Source organism: Ambystoma mexicanum, chromosome 5q (assembly GCF_040938575.1).
Source record: "Ambystoma mexicanum isolate Mex_15411 chromosome 5q, UKY_AmexF1_1, whole genome shotgun sequence".
NCBI lineage: Eukaryota > Metazoa > Chordata > Amphibia > Caudata > Ambystomatidae > Ambystoma > Ambystoma mexicanum.
Window position 1 is genome coordinate 905,799,952 of NC_090933.1, and position 22,431 is coordinate 905,822,382.

General features: G+C 44.2%; 1 protein-coding gene across 2 annotated transcripts in view; it reads left to right on the forward strand.

The window, feature by feature from the left end:
* Window positions 1-22,431, forward strand: part of MATN2 (matrilin 2) — a 606,908-nt gene that overhangs the window by 416,175 nt on the left and 168,302 nt on the right. For both annotated transcript variants that reach the window (XM_069621407.1, XM_069621408.1), the window contains exon 9: window positions 11,853-11,975. In XM_069621407.1, coding sequence (XP_069477508.1) covers window positions 11,853-11,975 — 123 coding nt within the window. The remainder of the gene's footprint in view (window positions 1-11,852; window positions 11,976-22,431) is intronic.

Below are 22,431 nucleotides of genomic sequence, written 5' to 3' on the forward strand. Positions count from 1 at the left end.
ATGCCAGTTCTGTGGGCCCATCCAAGAGGTTTCTCTTTCTCAACTTCTCCGTAGAGATGTCCCCTCCCCTGTACATGATCAGGGGTAGCATCTCCTTTGGACACAGTAGGGGTGTTCACTCCTGTGGACACCGTAGGGGGTGCCCTCTCCTCTGCACACAGTAGGGGGGAGCCTGCTTCTCTATACTTTGTAATGAGCGTTTCCAGTTTCAAAGGTGGACAGGATAAAGGTTTGCTGTATATTCGCTCAAGAGCAGAGGTAGGAGCGATCGGGGTGGGTCCAGTGAAGGGGCTTCCGACTAAGGCAACCACCCCATCACCAGTGTGATTTAGACATTCTGACTGCCAAGCAATTAAAAGTAAATATGCCTTTGACTTTTTTTTGTTTTGATAGAAAATGTTTGTGCCGGTTATCAGAACCTATTTATTAACATGGTGCAGCCTCAAGATGTCAACAACTATTGTTTAAATACACTCACTGGTCTCTTCGTGTGGTCAAGGATCATCTGATGATGTCACTCCCTGTGATGTGATTGGGCAGTAAAGACCATTGCAAAATAGCATCTGCTACCCTTGTGATTTTTATGAAATGATGTCACCATCGGCTGAGCTGCTGATGACGTCCATTGTTGATCACGTCATTACCACAAGAAGGTCTTGCCCATGCGCTGACTTCTGGTGAGCTATCGGGTATTATTTATATATGTTGCATTGTGCGGCCTTGCTGTTAAGAACTCTGGAACATCCACTATTAAAAAACAGGCTCCTGAAATACTACTGATCCCAGGGAGATCCCCCTCGCACCCCTCAAAAACGCACCCTTTGCACTAAGACTATCCGAGAAAAACAAAGCATTGATGGCAAAATATCTCTTTCTTATGGTGGAGAGAATATCTGAACTAGGTAAAGAGTTTTTACTCCTGGATATCTTGCTTGGATTTGCTGCAATGATTAGTTCCAACACTCTGGTAGGTACGAAGCAATTCGTTTTTTATTTGGTGATTTTCTTGGGTGGTTTTTTTAATACAATTGTCAGTGTTTAAGAAACACTATTAGGACTTGATGTACCAATTCGGTCAGCCGACACGTGTTTCGACCCTGGGGGTCTTTCTCAAGGCTGATCAAAATTCAATAGTGCCAGGTGATGTGTAAAATGTGACAATATCGTGACATGATAGTTGTACAATAGTCAAACATTGTGGTGTTGGGGTGACGTGGAAACATTGTGACAGTTTGAGAATCATAGCATTATAAACAGTTTGAATTACATTGTGAATTAGATGCCAGTTGGAAGAAAATGGAGGAAGAAACGGAAAAGAGATAGCAAAAGATTTGGGTTAATGTGCAAATCGTAATGGGGGGAGGGACATGGTGTACCTCTTACCATGTGTGAATTTCTGTGAGCCCTCATTGGGGTCCTGGTTCAGTTGTTGAAGGCTGTCCTTGTGGCAGTCTTGGCTCCTGTTGGGCCCTAGAGAGGGGTTTAATAGAGAGTGATGGATTGGTAGGTGAGTTGCATCCAGTGGGGGTATGGCTGGGCAGCGAGCATGGTTGGGGGAGCCCATGTTGGTTGAACTGCCATTTGGTGCTTGTGCCATGGGGGTGAGGTCACTTAAGGGTTGGTAAAGCCAAGCCTATTTGGAGCATGGGTGTTAATTAGGACAATTTGATTATCTAAAAAGAAACCGTTTTGGTCTCAGTTGCCGAGATTAATGAGGTGAGAGAGAAGGAGGTTAATGGCTGCAAGCTATATAGCTGGTGCAAAGCCCATGTGTGGCGGGGCAGTGTCTCCCTCGTTCCGTGGGGATGTGGGCGCTTACCTGGAGTCCGAGGTTGAGCGTCCTGGGTGCTCTGTCGCGTTCCTGCTGTAATGCCGGGCGCCGCCATACTTATTTAATCACGCATGCAATATGTCACGTAATGTGGACACCAGCGCATGCACGATAGTGTAGCGTTCGCTTGGCGGACTTCCCACGCATGTGCGTCAGATGATACCAGCGCGCAAGCTTGGTGGACTAGTGAGGCGTTTGAGAAGTATTCGCCTGGTCTGATTACTGAAAGCCGTAATTGTACTTGGCCTTGGGGCGGGCCAACGGGAGTGGAGGGGGGGGATCATGGAATGGGAGAGTGCTAGGCTTTCTGGAATAAACCCAAATAGAAGGGTGTGATCAGGAAAAAGGGCTATGCCTATATTATGAGCAATGGTATGAGTGCCATGGAGTAATACCATAGGCCTACTGGGTGTGGTGGCCCAGTTCGCTGTGCCTGGGTGTGGGCCTAATTTGGGCAAGGAGGATAAACCAGTTCAATAATGCCTGGATCCTGATGGGATAGCGGTCCCAGTGCACGGTACGGTGGGCTGTGGAGCGGTCCATGTGGGACTGATGGTTGAGCCTGCTGAGTAAAGGTATGAATATAGTTAAGGTCCTGCCCAAGGTGTGATCCCTGTATGATGGGAGTGAAGTCCTAGGATGTAGAATATGTGTCAATGTGTGTGGGGCTCAGTAAAAATGCTGGGTGGTGTGAACGCCCCAGAAAATAGCCAAGTGATATGTTGGGAGCAGATTAGAGAGGAGGTTACAGGAAAACATTGAGGTCATGATCTTTGTTTAAGCCATTTTTGACACATCTGAAAGGACAGATCATTCGTGCTTCATCTTGTCTCAGCTTTTGGATTCTGTCTCCTTCTCTGGGGCCCAGCCGGACAGTCTTGAGTCCGATGAACCTGATCTCACTTTTGTTGTCCATCTGGTGATTCCTCTGCCAGTGGTTGGCCAGCGGTAGTTTCGGATCTTGTGAATATATACTGTTCATATGTTCTCTTATCCTGAAGCGTGTTTCTCTGATGGTGCTACATATGTATATTTTCTTGCATACACAGATAATTGCATATATCACAAATTTACTTTTGCAATTGATGTGCTATGTGATATTGAAAGTTGGGCAGCCCATAAATTCAGCACATTTAGTCGGAGTTGCATATTTGCACATTGAGCATGTCCCGCATCTTGTGAAGCCTATTGGTGTGAGTTTGCTGAGCCAGTCCTGTGCTTTGATATGTTTATCCGAAAGAAAGGAGGGGCTCAGTAAGTTCCTGAGAGTTGGTGCTCTGCTAAATGACATGCTAGGGTATGTTTCCAATTGTGGCTTGATGTGTTCATCCATGCGAAGTAGCCCCCAGTGCTTGGTCAGGATTTTTTGGAGTGCATAGCTGTCTTTGTTATATCTTGTTACAAATCTAATCATAGGTTTGTCATCATGTCTATTTGGTTTGGGTGAGAGTAGAGTCGATCTTTCAAGATGGCGAGCTTGTTCCCTTGCTTGCGCCAAGTTTTCAGTGGAGTAGCCCCGACATCTAAATCTACGGTCCAGTAGATCGCATTCTTCATTGAAGAATTTTTCTGTGTTACAGTTTCTTCTTGCTCGGATGTATTCTCCTTTGGGGATGTTGCGTATAACACTCTTTCTGTGGCAACTCTGTGCATGCAGGGTGGAGTTGACCTCCGTTGGCTTGCGATAAGTTCTGGTTGTGATTTTATTCTCTTCTATCTCATTCCTGAGATCTAGGAAGTCAATTTGTGCCGAGCTGGTGTGGCTGGTAAATTCAATGCCATATTTATTAGTATTCAGGTAATTCATATATTCATTGAGTTCTTCTTTGGTTCCTTTCCATATTAAGATGATGTAATCTATGAATCGTGCCCAGTTGACAATGAGCCTGGTGTATTTCTCTTCTTTCATTGCATGCTGTTGCTCATAGGAATGCATGAAGCAATTAGCTAGAGCTGGAGCATAGCTGGCTCCCATTGCGTTCCCCTTGGTTTGTTTGAAGTATTCTCCATTAAATATGAATATGTTATTTGTGAGAGAGAATTTGAGGAAGGCTTTGGTCATTTCCACTTGGTTTAGATGCGATGCTGACTCGTGATTGAGGAGGAACCCCATGCTTGTTATGGCTAGTTCATGCTCTATTGATGTATATGATGTCTTGACATCAAGAGTGGCCATTATGAAATGTGGTTCCCATTTGATATTGGAGAGTATCTCCAAAGTGAAAAATCCGAAAGGGCCTCATTATGAGTTTGGCAGTATTAACAGCGCTGGTACCACTAATCTGAATTTGGGGCAATGGTAATTCATCACCTAACTGTGGGTTTTGGTTCCTCCCCATTCTAAAGTCCCCAAGGACTTCATTGGGGACTTTTGGTATTATTGTGCCTTTTGGTAATCCCTCATTACCACGATTGTGAGCAGAGGTGAAACCTCCAATGACAAGCAAGCATTTTTTCTATGGTCTGCAAAACCCCAATTGGGCAGACGATAAAATCTGCAGTATTCGGAAATACCACCTGTTTTGCCATTCCTCCCACATATGTAATGAGTCCCAAAGACAAGCCCTGCAAACAAACAGAAGCCAATGTGATTGGTGACTAAAGAGTGGATAATGATGACTTGTAAGGCCTGACCAATGATCTATACTGGGTGGCAAGGGCAGAAATGTGTTGATTAGAGGAAAAGGGATAGAGAGACCCTGCTCCCTGAGGAATACATTCCGTGATGTGTACAAATCATTACAAACAAAGGCGAATAATTGATATGACTCTTGTTTAAATCACATGCAGCAGATCAATTGTAAAAGATGGGCTAAATGACAGGTTCATGGATGTTAGTGATAAGAACATAGGGAACGAAGAGACAAATAAGCGTGAGCAGTCTGTGATGAAGCCCCGTGCACATTTGTGTTGGTGGGTAATGGGGTCGCCATGGGGCCGGGTGTCACCACAGGTCATGTGATGCTGGGCATTGGGCCATGATAGGGAAGATACTATGGCTACTCCCAACATGCCACATGCGGAGGGCAGGGGCTTGTGACATTGCGTTCCACAGAACCTCCTGCCTCTTTAAAGGGAATCGAAATATGGGGAGACCACAAACGGCTCTCCCCGCAAAGGTGCAGGTAATCCATATAAACCTACAGAAGGAAAGAGAGGGACCTTTAATTAGGACTGGGAGCAAGGACTCCACTGTCCTAGAGTTCATAACAGATGGGCTAAAGGAGGGCACCTTTGGGGCAGGACGTGACAAGCAGAAAGAGGACGCCCAAAGGAAAGCACTTGCCAGCTCTGAGCTCCAAACCAGAACTGGAAGCATCCTAAGGATGGGGTCCTAAGGGTGGAGCCAGCATCCCCGCCTCCTCAACCACCCGCCTACCCGACCACCCACCAATCTGTACACCAGCTGCCTGAAGAGACACGCCTGAGTTCTTTTACCCCAGAGAGAGGCTGAAAGGCAGGCCATGATGCGGCAGGCAGAGCCCGTGTGGACCACCCAGCCAACCCCAAGTTCCACATCAGGGCAGTAAGTCATCCCCAGAAACCTAGCCAAACAGACAATCCCCATCCCAGCTAGCACACCCGAGTCCCCCTTTAGCAGGGAGAGGGTAGTGTACCCTCTTTGGGTTGAATAGCAATAATGCCATCCTCCTCGGGTCATCACTAGGTAATAACGGCCCTCGGCCTAATATAATTGAGATCAGACATCAGAATGTGACATTATTGCTTAAAAAGTATTGTATCATCCACACAGTTGCAGTCAACGTGCACTACTACGTTAATGGAAATGTTTAATAAACAGACATACTGTATGACATTTCTTTTTAATTAAATTTGCCTTAAAGTCAACAGTGTTCACTGGAATGTCAAGAGTACTTAAGTGGTGTTGGGAACGATGCTAAACGGGATTGCCATCCAACCACAAGTGCAACAAAGGGGAAACCTCTCTGATTCTATTTCCTGGATCCATGCTTTAAAACCTCTTTTGGCATCTCACACACAGACACAGAAGTGCGTTTTTGGATTATTCGTCTTGCCAAAGAATATTCATTTGACTGAATTCCTGTCGGATGTCCGTGTGTTTGTCAGTGTATGTCCAAGTCGTTAGAGTTTAGAAGGAGAGGCAGGGTTTCACTGTGCAAAGAATAGATTTATAACATCTGTGCGACAAGCGCCAGCAGGATAGCATGGGGGCTGGCTAGCTCAGCAGCTCAGCTCTCTCAAGATGACTGGGGTGAACATCCAGCTGTAGTTGGTTGATTTATCGAAACTGACCAGTACGTGCTGTCTCGTTACTTTCACTGCTATTGAAACGCCTCGCTATTGGTTATGGTGAGCAGTGTATGACGGATCTGTCTGATTACTATGAACAAAAAAATCCCTAACACGAAAATGTCGAATTTGTTTTCCCACATGTCACTGCAATTATCTGCTGGGTGAGACCCCACGCAGCCCCTTCCAATACTCCCCTTAAATTTTCATTACCCCAACACACGCCCCCACGTATAATTGCGTGTGAACTTCGAAATTCGGCCTTTTTGTGTTCGGGATTTTCTTGTTTGGTATTTTGGTGCGATACCGTGTTTGACATTATCCTCTACATGCTGTGAATGCCAAAAACATTCAACTTTTCATAAAAAGAATTGGTAGTGCCTTGTGAAAAAGCACCAGGGCTATGATGGCAAGGGCAGCTGCCAGTGATTGGGATGGATTGATTGATGACAATATATTGGCCCTCATTGTAAATTTGGAGAATTTCTGAAAGCAAATCCTTCATGGGGAAAACACATTTTGCTTTCTCGAAATCCAGCTCCTTTAGAAAAGTCTGCCGCATTGCTGGTCACGGGTGTGGATTTCCAGAGATCCCCCCAGGCTGCGCTTGTTGAAATCTGCACGCATTGTTTTTCTATTTAACCCCTCGTTTTCAGGATGGAATGAGTTGCATCGAGTAGCGCACCATGCAGCTTTTTCCCAGTCCTTTTAAATGCAAAATAGCGTCAATTCTCATGCACTTGTGCATTCCATGGCAAAGGTGGTGAGAAGGTGGGCGTCTGAGATGCCAACACGTTCCCTATTTGCTAGTCCAAATACAAAGGGTTTTTTGGAGGCGTTGATGGAAATGAAGTGTGTTTTTCTTCAGTAAGCGAAAAACAGTTTACCAACTTCTGGGGAGTTTTAAAATGTTTTACCTCCACCTCATGAATGAAAATAAAAAATGGAGGTACATTTTGAGGCTTGTTGAACCCATAGTATAGCGGTAATTTCTGCATGCACTGATCTTGTTGTAAAACCACACACAGTAATTCCACCTGGAATATAATCAGGCGGGGCTAGGAATGGACGACATTTCGAAATACCACAGATTTTTACTGTTACCACCCAACTCATAATGTGGACCATTTTCTTCTTATCCTCATTTTTTTTTCAATCTAGGCGGATATCACGCTATTTTCAACCAGACAGCAACAAGCCAATAGCCAGGCCTGGCTCCCTCACTAGCATACAGACAAATTGTCACTGATAATGGCTTACCCTTAGAAAAATATTTGCTTTTGGTAAATGTTCTATAACTCTGGGGCTGATTCATGGAACGTTTTCCTATGGGATTGCGCCATTATAAAATACTTCCATGAATCAGACCCTATATGTCAATGCCTAAAAAAAGTTACTACCAGGATTAAAAAAAAATAAAAAAAAATTGAGGTTTGGGATTATGTGTAGGGTAACAGTACATGTTACGAGTTAAGATTATGAATTGGGAACAATCATTTATAAGCATTACATACAAATTATAAATAATAGATCATTATTTTTACTATGGCATCTTTTCGGAACGTATTTGACAAAAAAATTATAATAATAGTGAATTAATAAAACTAATATCAAAATATTACTAATAATAACAATAGTACATATATTTTGAAAAAGCAACTACTCACCAGAAAAGAATGAGAAATTGGTGGGATGAAGGAGGGTGTATAGATTAATAAGAGCGTCATGAGATATCCCCCGGCCTGTTGAAAAAGTGAAATAAAAGTTAAACTAAGGGAGTGTAAAAGGTAAAGAGACCACACATCTAGACATACTTTCATGTGTCGACGTTAATGGCATTTCAGTCTGAGAATATAAAGTCGATGTTTAACCAAGGAATAATGGGATTCAGACTTTGGGAATTCTCTATCCCAATTCGAATGAAGGATATGGAACCTTTCTTTTAGCCACAGTTTACATTTTCAAGGAAGGATAATACACGAATTGTGCCCATTTTTTCATAAGCATGACACCATTTTCCTACATATTGACCTACTTTTAGAGTTTGGAACCCCATCCAGCTGGCCTCATTGATTGCCCACCTGAGGGTCATCCGTACATGTGAAATACAGTTTCCATCCAAGATTATTGGGTGAACACAGGAGTACACAACAGCTCCCCATCAGAAATGGCTGTCAGTCGCGCAGCCCTTCCATCATTCCTATGTGCGGATGATCATTACATATTGGCCAGGATGGAAATGGCCATGTATTCTCTGCTGTCGGCCGCAGTCCACTAGTACTGTAAGCAGAAACATCTCATCATTACCATTCTAAATCTAAAGTGATCTTGATTGGAAATGGCTGCCGTGTACAGAGAAACGCAATGTTAAATATTAGGCCCGGTTGGAAATTGTTCAGTCCCAACTACTTTCCTGGTAATCAATGAGCAAGTCTGCTGCTACTTTGGGTCTGGTTACAGGGGGAGTCCTTGCATTTAAGCACTCCAGGCCCATCATGCCTCTTAGGGTGCCCTTTAAAAAGCTGAAACTTTGGGTGTTGCTAGGGTTAATACCCTGACCCTCGCTGGCGATGAATGTTTCCACCAATTGATTGGACTCCTAGGGGGGACCCATTTCTTTGCTATGTATTGTGAATTGGGAGACTCAGTTGTCCTTATTTTATTGGTAGCAGTTTTGGACTAATCCCCATGCCATAATATATAGACAGGCCATTGAAGATGTTTGGGTGATTATCTCCGAATTCACCAGGTTGGTTGCACTAAAGAAAGCGTCTTCCAAGGCGAGTTTAAATGAATATTGGGCTCGTCCAGGGAGTCCTAAAAGTGGACAAGATCTGCTGGAGGAAATTTCCAGTTTTGGAAGCACTGAGGTCCCGCTCCTTGGTCAATGCTTCTCTGCAGATTCCTGGCAACCCTATGCCCTCAATTACTCCTTATATAAGCAATTCTGATTGGAGGTCTTACCTGTTGCAATGCTGACAGCCAGGTGGCAGGGGTCCTCTAACCCCCACGGGGTGTACGTTTGTGATGGCCTACCTACGGAAACTACACTGCACTTTCTACTATTTTGCCCTAAATTGCAGCATTTTAGAAAGAAGTGGGTGTACCCCTGATTTGTAAATCTCGGGATCAGGGCCCGTCATTAAGTTAGATTTTCGTATGTGCCAGATAGGCGCCCACAAACTAGGTGAAGTTTTCTGATGCTCGGTTCATAGCTGTGGCATGGGCTTGTACCAGAAAACGCGTAATGACGTAGTTTGAGTTATTTGTATTTTTTCAGACTTGGAATGTGTGCATGGCACCTTTTGAATTTTAGGAATTGTATTTTAGGGTTTGCATGGCAATAGCATTGTTTTGCTGAACAATACATTTGATTGTGAAATGGCTTCCAAAGTTCTTTTGTACTCCGAGTGCTAAAAATTTTAATTTAAATTGTAAAATCCTAAGCCTAACACATATTACTATAATATATAGTACTATAATATAGTAGGGTTCCAATCCCGGTCTCGCGCTTAGAAACTGGTCTCCGGTATTAAGCACGTTATAAAAGAATAATTATAATTATAACATGCAGGATCTATTGCTATTACTTACTTGCTTGCTGGTGCAATTTTCCAAAACATTAACATAGATTCACGTGCGAATTTTGCAAAGCATTTGGATTTTGTACGAGGCAAACATATCTTTGAACCAGGGCAATATTTACCCGGGTGCAAAAAGAATGCACTGTGCCACTGCACCATTCTAAAGCCTCCGGAACAGGCACCCGGTGTGAGTTTGAATTGCACATGTGGCAAAGGTAGCTAGAAATAGTGTAAATGAGCTCCATTTATGAAATCCCACCAACACAGGATTGACTGAATTTGTGTTACATATTTTTTGCCCAACTAAATCGTTAAGCCCCATCCCATTAAACCATAGTCGTTGTATTAATACATTGACAGTTCGTGAGAAATCGCATAACTGTTCTTCTGTATAAAAAGGCAGCAGATGTTGATTAGCCCCAGTGGTACTGGAGTTAAGATGAACCCCACAATAATCATCAAGCGCGTTATGCACAGGATGAAGGTCGGGAACATAATCCCCCCAACCCAAGAGGGGCTGCGGCCTTGCTTGTCGACTGTGGGTCACTCATTTATTTCCTCGCCTCTAACCTGCCTCTGTCCCTCACTTCCTCTGCCTCCACTCGAGCACTTCATCCATCATGGTCACATCCCGAGCACGGCTGGCCCTACCGCCTACCTGCACTTAACAATTGCCAATGTTCATTGTTCCTAATCTATGTATGTCCACCTATGCATTGTCCCCGTTGACTGTTCCATTTACTGCACTCCACAACCTGGTCAGGATGTCCCCCAAACACACCCCATTGTAAGAAGCTCACTGCTTCTCATCAAATCCGATTTCTTATCTATTGTGATCAAAAGAGCATTATTCTTCCTGTATATAAATAAATAAAATTCATTTGCAACCCCTTTTACTAAGCACACAGTAAAGGAGAAAGAAAATCTGTATGTCACTTTTCTGGGTAACCCCGTCCATAGATCTGTTAAACAAGGAGAAACTCTGGACAAAGTGAGAGGAAACATCAATAACTATCAATATCATTACTCCAATCAAAGTGCTGTGATAGGCCATCAGCTGAAGTGGTGATAGTAAATTATGTCAGTTGACAAAGATATTATCGACCAACCCTGGAGTACAATGGCTGTGTCCAATGTCCCTGATATTCTTTAGATGTTTCGTTGAAGACATCCTGGGCTACCTTCCAGCACCCCAAAGGTTTCCATAAGACTAAAATAAAGGCAGGCCTCCATGCCCTCTCCTGCTCTCTGGGAATGTTTATGGTCCTGACCATTATTCTTGAGGGGTCCAATACAGAAGCCTGGCGTTGTCTGGCCGGAGACTGCTACCATCAAAGAATTCTGGGGGACACTCCATCAGTTACCCACAGGAGATGGTCAGCCTGCAGGGCTGCATTTGAACGAGGGTGTGCCTTGCACAAATACTGCTAAACCATAGACTCTGCCATTCTGCAGAGAGAAGCAGCATTTTGGAGTCTTCCATTTTTTGAGAGAGACAGCTGTGGGTCTTCCCATGACCTGCGCATATGGGAGTCGTAAGGTTAATCCAACCTCCCTCCAGTGAGGGGACAAGAAAGGCCCTCTCCCCGGAGGTGGGCCACCACAATGGAGATATTTGTGCCTGAGTTTCCACAGGCAGATTTGGTCAGGTGGACATACATCCTTTTTCACACTAGGCATGATATGGACTTCTAGTAAGTCCATCCACAGGAGAAGCCAGAGGATCAAAACACTTTCCCATTTGTGTTTCAAAATCAAAATGTTGTATTGCATATAAAAGTTATGAAGTCATCCGCTCTGACTATGTCCTGAACATAGATGCACCTTAATATTAAAAAAAATCTGAATCCTGGCCTAGATCTGCTGCGGCTTGTTCCCTCCCAAAGGGGACAGTCGCAACAGCTATATGCTTTATGTTGCTTTTGGTTTTCCAAACACTTAAGCCTCCGTTCAGGCATGGTGGTGACCCCAGGCCCCTTATTAAGAGAAGACTGGAGAAGAAGGTCAGTGCATTTGGACAAGATTATTATTGTGTGTCTGATGCCACTCATTTTTCTAGTGGAGTAATCCTCCTGGCCAAAATGGCAAATGATTTAAGCCCATGAGAATTGCAAATTGTGATGTACATCCTTTTCTTCCTTTCTGAATGGCTGGATTGCGTGAAGGAGTGGACCACTGCGCAGAGAGCAACCATGGCTGCGAGCAGTTGTGCCTGAACACCCCCGAATCCTACATCTGCCAATGCTCCGAAGGCTTTGTCATCAACGAGGACCTGCAGACCTGCAGCCGTAAGTCTTTCTGCTGCTCATTAACATGTATACTATATGCTGACGCTAACAGAGCGCTCTATATCCACTACAACATTATTTCCATGGCCAGAGGGAAAGGCACTGTGTGTTGAGACCCCCTTTCAGGAGGGGGCAGAATTGCCAGTGCATTCCTTAACAAGGCCACCCTCATCCTCCCACACGTTGGGCTGACTGAATGCTTTGCCTTTCCTCGGGCCCCATCTGATCTCCATCCCACCCCACCCCACCCTCTTCCTTCTTCATAATTGGGATTGGCACGGTGGTCTTCTCCTTAGCATAGGATGCCCTGAATCCACAGAGCATCAAGCAAAAAGGAAAGGACCAGAAAACAAGCCTTCTCTGCCTACACCCCAAGTCTCTGGAACCTCCTCACCATCCACATCAGACACGCCACCATGCTTCTACAATTCAGAAAATAACTCAAGACCCATCTCTTCAAGGAATCTCTCCTCCTCAACACCTAGGCCATCGCGTCGCCCCTCGTGCTACCTGACTGGCTAGACAAAGCCCGGCCCTCTCCTCCCTGCCACCCTGGTACAGCTGTACCCCTCCTTTGTGCTCCTCTGTATCTGAGCCCCGCTGTATATCTGTTCTGTTGTTAGCTCTGAAAAGCACTCCGTTATGCATCTGTACTGTTGTATACCTCTGTATAGCGCTCCGTTATGCATCTGTACTGTTGTAGACACTGTAAGCTCTCCGTTATGCATCTGTATAGTTGTATACCTCTGTAAAGCGATCCGTTGCTTCTCAAAGCCTGGTCCGTGCTCACTAAATACAATAATATTAATTCTTGCGTTATAAAAAGAGAGTGAGCAAGTTTGTGTGATGGCTTTTATGCGGTACTGAGTATCACATGTATTCACAGCTATTTTTAAAAAGAGAATAAAAGCAAATTTAAGCAAATACACCGGGGGAAAGTCAACCCTAGTAACATCGGTTGGCACTGGTCTTTCAGATCCTACATCTAACTGAGCATATTATGCTGCGAGGGTATAAAGCATTAGCTCTGCTTTTTACCATCTGATGGAAATTGTCTTTGTGACTTTGGCCCTCATTACAACACCGGCGCTAAACCATGGCGCTATTAGCACCATGGTTGGTGCCGGTATTGTAACAAGTCCGCCATGGTGAAATGGGGAAGTACCACCCCATTCCAAGGTTGGCGGGGCGGTACTTCCCCATTTTACCATGGCCCTTCCCCATTCCCATTTTCGCCCCATAGGGCATAATGGGAATGGGGAAGGCGGTAAGTATGGTACCGCAAATTGCGTTACTGTACTTACCTCGGAAGGCCCTTTGCGGGTCCCTACTTTAACGGCTGGTCTAGACCAGCCGTAAAGGTCGGGTCCCGAAAAGGGACCTGGTAATTAGGCGCTAAGGGGTTAACGGCACCGCAGCATTTTACGGCGCCGTTAACCCCTTAGCGCCAGGGTCGTAATGACCCCCTTTGTCTCGGGGGATAGCTCAGGGGCAATGCGCTCGTCTTGGAAAGAGCAACAGAGGTTCGAACCCTGGGACCGGGCTTCAAATGCTAATGCATTGTTCCATCTCAGCATACTATTTTCACTGACTTCGAGAAAAGGTATCAACACGGAACCCTTGGGGATTCTTTTTAAGAGTAAACCAGCACAGTGGTAAAGGTTTTTTGCATACATCTGAAACGGCAGATTTACCCAAGTCTGGCAGAATGGAAAATAACCACAGATCTGTTCGTGATTTCTTTGGACCCGGTTGGTTTTTCACCCTAATCGTTATGAGAAAACATACAAATTGAATGTGTAACTCGCTCAACAATTGCAAGAAATATTCTAGGACAAACTAAGAGTTTCAAGGGCTCATGAGGCGTTTGCACAGCTTTTTTGTTGCCCGTCCCATTTTTGGCACAAGACAACCCCCTTTCTGAAATAGCATCTAAGCTGGCCCCTTTCCTGCAGTGACTGCAACTAATGTACCTGGGAATCTACCACATGCAAAATAGACTCTCGCTCTGACAACAGCTAATATCACATTACATTAAAATCAGTGGTAGTACCCCTCTAAAGTGCTCAAATCCGAGGTGTGACATTCTTAGATATTTAGAGCCCAAAAATAAGAGGAACTACCATGACAATGAGTCATTCATTATGCAGACTCAAACTATCTGCGGTCTTATCAAACAATGTCAGTGTTTTTTTGGACAGCACAAGTATTTGGTGGGCATCCTCCCCAACACTGCACCATTAAATATGGCAATTGCTCTACTCATCTACATAGCACACTCGCTCTCTGCAGCTCATCAGAATATTAACATTCGCTATGCTAACCTAAATGTCACGCTCATGCAGCTCTTTATCGGAATAGGGTAATTCCCTATGCTAATCTATGCACCACACTCTCTATCCGCAGCGCCTCAGAATATGACCATCCCCAACGCTCATCGACATACCACACTCACTCTCTGCTGATTTTTGCCACAATATGACCATTCCTTATGCCCATCTACATACCACACTCCCTCTTTGCTGCTCTTCATCAGAATATGACCATTGCCTGTGCTCGTCTACATACCACACTCCCTCTTTGCACCACTTTGTGAGAATATAAACATTCCTTATGCTAATGTACTTATCATACTCTTTTCTTCAGCTTGTTGCCAGAATATGACCATTCCTTATGCTCATCTACGCCCCACACTCCCTCTCAGTTGCTCTTTGTCAGAATATGACCATTCCATATGCTTATCTGCTTACCACACTCTCTCTCTCCCTTTTTCTTCAGCTCTTTATCAGTGTATTACCATTCCCTGTGCTCATCTACATACCTCATTCCCTCTCTGCTGCTCTGTGTCTGAATATGACCATTCCCTATGCTCATCAGCATACTACCCACCCTCTCTGCAGCTCTTTACCAGAACATCTTTTTTATTTTATTTTTTTATTTTTATTGAATATAGCTGAAAAATTCAACTTTTTCAATAATTATACAAAATTAATTTAAACATTAACACAATAAATACATTAGAAAATTAAATTAAAAATTAAGTCACAAGAAATTAAAAGGAAGAACAGAGAAACAAAAAAAGGTAAAGGGAAAAGCATAATATATACATATGCATAAACAATAATTTGGCACAATTTGTGATCAAGAAGAGTACTTATACATCACATAGTAAAATCAATCATAATCATTTCCACTAAATTAAGTATAAATAGTATAGAATTCCTGTTTACCAACTGAAACCAAATTAACTTACAATATCTCTGCGCAACCTATACATGATCGACAGATAAAACATCCTAAAAATGACATAGTGTCTGCACTCAAACGGATAGCCGGCAATCCACAAACTTGGAACCCTTATGCTTCCATAACAGTCTTAGATAATATAGTTGATTCTATCTTTAAGGCCAATAATAGATTGTGAGTAGCAATTCGAATGGCTGTAGAGTTAGTAGATAAAATTACAGACCATCGAGAGTCAATTGTATACCAGCAAAGTAAGGCATGTGCTTCTCAAAAAAATTATTTCTTAGATTAATTAAGGCCGGACATTCAGTTATGATGTGTTTAAGGGTTTCCTTTACTGCAACATCCTGGCAAAACCTACAGTAATTCTCCTTCAGCGACAACAACTTTCTTCTGGAAAGAACATCGCGCGTAGGAAATAAATTAAACCGCAAGCGTAAAAAATGGTTGTCCTCATTTGCGGGGAGGGAGATTGATTTAAATAAAGCGCCAGCACTTTGAGTCTTTTATGCTCATAGACTAGTACTTGAAAATCTTTATACGCGAGACACTGAGTTCTCGTATCAGTCCAGTCCAATCTATGAATTTTTATCTTTGCTCTTGTAGGATTTGCAATGAGAGTTTCCAAACTGATGTCAGCCCTGGCCAATATTCTATATACATAATTGACCCACTTTGTGACAAATACATGTTCTCGAGCATGTTTTCAACCCTTTACTATGAAGCTCATTAGAAATGTTTACATTGTCCCCCATTGTATCACTATTAGGGTGGGCTGAAAACTTGGTAGTTAGGTGATCAAAAGTCGACACAGTCATTAAATTAGAGGAGGAAGTTAAGGCTGAGCGCTCAGTGAGATATGCATGGACTGCAGCCTTTATTTGAATCATACGATCTTGTACACCAGTTTCATTAGATGGAATACCACTTTCAAAACTAATAGATGCAGCTTGGGGGTTTTTGACTCTAACCACATTTGCTGCTACGGCCTGGACCATTGATGAGGTTACTATGGCCATGGTGGAAGGGGTTTCAATTAAGTCAATGATCTCTATCAGAGGAGCATAGTCAACTGGGCCACAGGGAGGAGGAGCACCTAGGGTAACTCCCTGTCTACCTGGTGCTACAGAAGACATATTCTGCTGATTTCCTGTGAAAGCAGAAGACCGACTCTGAGAAACTCCAACGGGCAGGGAAAGGGGTATTTTCACTGGTAACAACGATAGTGCGTGTGGGGTTATAGATTGTTGGAACATCTGGGGTTGATGCACCACACAAGCTCTCTTTCTAGACGATGTTTTCACTCTAGGCACATTTAATCTATGTCCTGAAACCTTCGACGAGTTTTGTGAATCAATACCGATACTTCTAAGATTCTCGATAGCTCGAGATTTTTTGGAACTTCTGTCTAAACTAATCCAGGAGTCATTGACATTTATGTCCTTCGAAACAGGCGAAAGGACAGGATAAATGATGTTGTCAAACGACGGAAGAGCTGGCTGGTGGCTGCTCGGGCCTCTTGGCACCTTTACTCCGATTAGGGAAGAGCTGGGACAAACTGCCATGTCTATCATATTCAGGGATTTACTTTTGTTTAAGTCGGTAGTTGATAATTTTGCTATCCCTTCCGCTATTAGCTGAATCTGGGAAGCTTGGGTCAAGATTTGTAACTCAAGAGATTGAAACAGTTTGAATAGACTGGTTACGGTAGTATTTACCGCAGCCAGGGTAATCCCAATCAAAGCAAGGTTTTCCAAAGGATTGGCCGAGATGTTTATAGGCAAACATTGCCGAGGGGTTGGCACAAGAAAGGAATCATGGACGGAATGTATAGTAAAGCCCATCAAACTTAGTATAGCATCTTCACATGGGGAGTCCTCGTGAGACCTACTCAGGTTCCCTTCACTAGCATGGATCGATACATTAGACACATCCGCCATGTCAGATATGTGAGAGGATTCCTCGTTTACTGTGGTTAGTGGTTGATGGCAGGAAAATGGAATCCTACATCACTAAACCCAGGATCTGACTGGGCATTGGCCAAAATGGTGGCATCAGAAACAGTGGGAATACAATTAGAAACCTTCGGGCATAGTGGTGCAAAAACGATGGGAAGACAATTAGAGGCTTTCGCACATAATGGTGCAGACATAGCCAACTTATTCTGATAGCACACAGATTCCTCCAACATACATTCCTTCCGTTTTGCACAGAAACTGCGAATATCTTTATTGGCCAAAGACGTTCTTGAAATTGGTGTCAAATTGATAAATCTCTTTGAGATGCGCGAGAGCTTCTTTTCTTTTGGGATGACTAAAGAGCTAGCGAGCAAAGCGCTCACAGAATCAGGCATATCTGATTTCAAAGAGTAGGGGTAATAAGGCATAAGAGACACTTTCTACGTAAAAAAGCCAAGACAACACGCCCAAAAGAGTTACCTTTAAAAGTCACGGAAGAAACACACCGTTCAATCACACTTCCGCTAGATAGCACACAAGATGTTTTCTAGCAGTTAAATATAACCATACTGCTATAAACTAGATGGTTTTCACTCACTCCGCCTCTTTAAAACGGGAGAAATTGCAAAGTGAAATTTTACCGGGGTTTTCTCCAGTTAGTACACCACTACGTATAGCTTGCCATAAATACATAAATTGCCATGCTTACTTGGGGGTCACCAGAATGAAGCTTAAGTAACCTAAACACAGCCTTCAGCGCACACTGCTCGCAGTGAACAATAAACACTGTGCTTGAAGTGCTTCAAGGTGCGCTGCACCTTGGGTAGATGTAGAAGCTGGGAGGGGCTGCTGGGAGGCGGGATCACTGTTGCCTACACCCGTTGGCTGAACACTAAAAATCAAAGAAAGCCGTTATTCACACGTTGTTAAAAGGGGAAGATTATCCAGTCTGTAACTGATGCAGTCTGTAAATGAGTCGAGTAATAAAAACTTGTGAGTAAATGTCACGAAGAGAGCTAATCACCTCCAGGCAGCTTCTGTGTAACAGAAAAAGACGTCCTCCTCCTGCTCAGCGGACGGCTATAGATTCCGACTGGAAAGGCTTACACAGTCCTCACGGTTCTCGCACAGTAAACAGTGTGCTTGAAGTGTTTCAAGGTGCGCGCCAGAATATCACAATTCCCTATGCTCATCTACATACCACATGCTCTCTCTGCAGCATTTTGCCAGAATATGACCATTCCTTATGCTCACCTGCATACCACACTCCCTCTCTGCTGCTTTTTATTAGAATATGACCATTCCCTGTGCTCATCTACATACCCTACTCCCTCTCTGCAGATCTTTACCAGAATATGACCATTCCTTATGCTCATCTGCATACCACTCTCCCTCTCTGCTGCTCTGTATCTGAATGTGACCATTCCCTATGCTCATCTGCATACCACACTTCCTATGTGCAGCTCTTTGTCAGAATATGACCATTTCATATGCTTATCTACTTACCTCTCTCTCTCTCTCTCTCTCTGTCTCTCTGTCTCTCTCTCTCTCTGCAGCACTGTCAGAATATGATCATTCCCTGTGCTCATCTGCATACCACACTGTCTCTCTGTTGCTCTTTATCAGAATATGACCATTGCCTGTGCTCATCTGCATACCACACTCCCCCCATGCAGCTCTTTATCAGAATATGACCATTGCCTGTGCTCCCCCATGCAGCTCTTTATCAGAATATGACCATTGCCTGTGCTCATCTACATACCACACTCCCCCCATGCAGCTCTTTATCAGAATATGACCATTGCCTGTGCTCCCCCATGCAGCTCTTTATCAGAATATGACCATTGCCTGTGCTCCCCCATGCAGCTCTTTATCAGAATATGACCATTGCCTGTGCTCCCCCATGCAGCTCTTTATCAGAATATGACCATTGCCTGTGCTCCCCCATGCAGCTCTTTATCAGAATATGACCATTGCCTGTGCTCCCCCATGCAGGTCTTTATCAGAATATGACCATTGCCTGTGCTCCCCCATGCAGCTCTTTATCAGAATATGACCATTGCCTGTGCTCATCTACATACCACACTCCCCCCATGCAGCTCTTTATCAGAATATGACCATTGCCTGTGCTCCCCCATGCAGCTCTTTATCAGAATATGACCATTGCCTGTGCTCCCCCATGCAGCTCTTTATCAGAATATGACCATTGCCTGTGCTCCCCCATGCAGCTCTTTATCAGAATATGACCATTGCCTGTGCTCCCCCATGCAGCTCTTTATCAGAATATGACCATTGCCTGTGCTCCCCCATGCAGGTCTTTATCAGAATATGACCATTGCCTGTGCTCATCTATATACCACACTCCCCCCATGCAGCTCTTTATCAGAATATGCCCATTGCCTGTGCTCATCTACATACCACACTGTCTCTCTGCTGCTCTTTAACAGAATATGACCATTCCCTGTGCTCATCTACAAACCACACTCCCTCCATGCATCTCTTTATCAGAATATGACCATTCCCTGTTCTCATCCACATACATGATTTTCAGCTCAGAACGAAGGGCAGAAAGAAGACACAAAAGTGCATGTGTTCACTGATGCATACCCGCATTTATCTGCATTGGCTCGACACAAAAGTTAACTGATAATGGAGAAGGCCTTTTTTTCAGAGCTACGACCAGTTCTTGAAATCAAATATTTGGATTACTTTCTGCTTGAACCTGTTGTTCAGAAATTACATTTAGAAAAAGGTACCCTTGACAATACTTAGTACATTTGGTTCAAAATCTTACTTTTTGAACAATTCTTTTGAAGAAGTGCTGTTCTTTACCCCAACAATATACCTGGATGCAGGGTCGGACTGGGACAAGAAATAGGCCCGGACACCCAAAAAAAAGTGCCCCACCCCTCGCATCAAAAAAAGTGGCCTTCAAACCATCATCCGTGATTCGCGTCAATTCACGACTTTACAGAAAATGCTACTTATGTAGGGTTCATGTGTCTGTTACATTACAACACAACTCATCAAATAACATAACTTTGTATACAAGAATGAATCACCATATGTACCATTAATATCTGTGTGTATAGATCCATATTGTCAAATTACTGTGAATCCAAGCAGACGTCCAAGGCCAAATGATAATATGTTATTGTAGAGCACTTACGCTTAAGCTCTTTTTTTATATAACAAATATGCATACAATATCACCCAACCTGTGTTGGTACTCATGTATCGACCTCAGAAGGATGAAAGGTTGAGATGGCCTTGCTGGGATTCGAACCTGCAACCTGCGGTTTGCTTTCCATAGCTGTTTGGGTTGGTACACGCCGCTGGCATTGGGCTTCTGATGGTGCATGGCACCAGGGGTCTCGGGGCTCCTTTCAGGTCTCTTATTTTCTGGCCTTCCTTTTGTGCCAGCTCACAGCACGTGCAAATACTTTTTGAGAGCCCACAGTAAAGAGTTAGAGTGCGACATATTTTCCAGCAAAGCAGAATTTGGAGATTTCGCCTGCCAGTTCCCGGAGGTGCCTTCTTTCTATTAATGTGTGCGGGAGTGGCCAGAGGGGGACACCTTATAGCTACACCTGCAAGCTCTCTGGGAGGCCAGTCCCCGTGGAGAGCCTGGGGCTGGAGCAGAGTCAGCCCGCCTTCGGGACACAGCGACAGGGGACTGAGAGTGCCCCTCACTCGCCAGCCTCGCAGTGGCACCCGCTAACCTTGAAAGCTCACGGGCCTCCGATAGGCCAGTCCTAGCTCCTGGTCGTGCATATTATGCTGTGCCCACTCGTGCATTAACCCTGCAAGCGCAGGGTTTGCAGGCAGCGCAGAAGAGATGCATTCCTGGGTGGTATTACAGAAAACTTGCTCTGGTGCTGTGGCAAGTGGCACTTGTTTGCCCTTGTGAAAAACAAATATAATTTCAAGGAATGTTTGCACCAGGGCAAAGGAATAAGTGTAGGATAAACAATGCTCTGGTGCAAGGTTGCATTGCAAGAGTATGTTTCTGTACTAAGGCAATGTGTGCCCTTGTGATAACGGCACTTGTACCTGTGTACAATTTCTATGATTTCACACCAGCTGCTCATTCCAAGTACATGGCTGCATTTCAGGACATCGCCCGGACATCACACCTCCGACACCGTTCATTGACTGCAGCCCCGGCACAAAGTGGAGTAACTTTGCTGAAAATGTTGGGGGGACATGACATCCGAAGAAAAGGTGTCCCAGCCAAATGAATGGGGACAAAATGGTGTTCCATGAAAGTTGGGGGGGGACAAACACCCCTGTCCCACCCCTAAAATTACACCCATGCTGGCACACTACCACCCAGACCCGCAACACACCGTAGCCTTTCGAATTATACTAAGGAGGACTTCCTGGAATTGGACACCATAAGGCACTCCCTGCGGGGTATCCCCTGCAGGGCACCCCCTCCCTCTCAGGCCCCACTGCATTTACCAAGCAAGAAACCAGTCCAGGGCGTTGTATGCATGTCCCAAATCCCTCGAGAACTTTTAATTTGTGCAGTGCATAGGCAAACAAGTCATCAGGCATACACCAATATACAAAGTGCACTTCACATACAAGACCTCTGGTGACAGCAACAGTGCTGGCGCCTAATAATATGAAGAACTGTGACATTGCTGTCAAAAATCAAGGGTATTAAAAGCTATTTAACACTCGTTAACTGCTTAAGTGGTCACGGAATGGGGAGGATAGCATGAATTGGTGTTTTTATAGCATTTTCACAAGGCCCAGAACGAAATCCAGCCCTGAGATGCCAGAAGCTCTGAGATGCTCACATACAAATGTGATTCACACAGATTTGATCATGCGCGTTTCAGAGATGCTCTGGGCATTTCAGGATTTGCGGCAGTTTTAGGTTTTGTGAATCAGGCATGAGGTTGCGTACGCTAATCTGAGATGCTGAAGGGCTCCAGTGTCCATTCTTTGCTAATTAGGCCTACTGTGCTTGATTTTTGCAAAACGTGCACATCACAATGAGATGGGAAATCCCACAAAGATGCACATGCAGGCTCACGCATCTCACTGCAATGTCGCCATTCAGAAAAGGGCTCCACGTCAAATGTATGACATCTGACCCAGTGCTGCATGACAAAACAGGCCATGATGGATGCACACTTTTTTATGCACATTTTGTCCCAGTCAACATGTTGTTTGAAAACGTGGGAATCTGTTAAATGAATTAAACAAGTGTGCATTTAACTTCAAAACTTAGACACAGC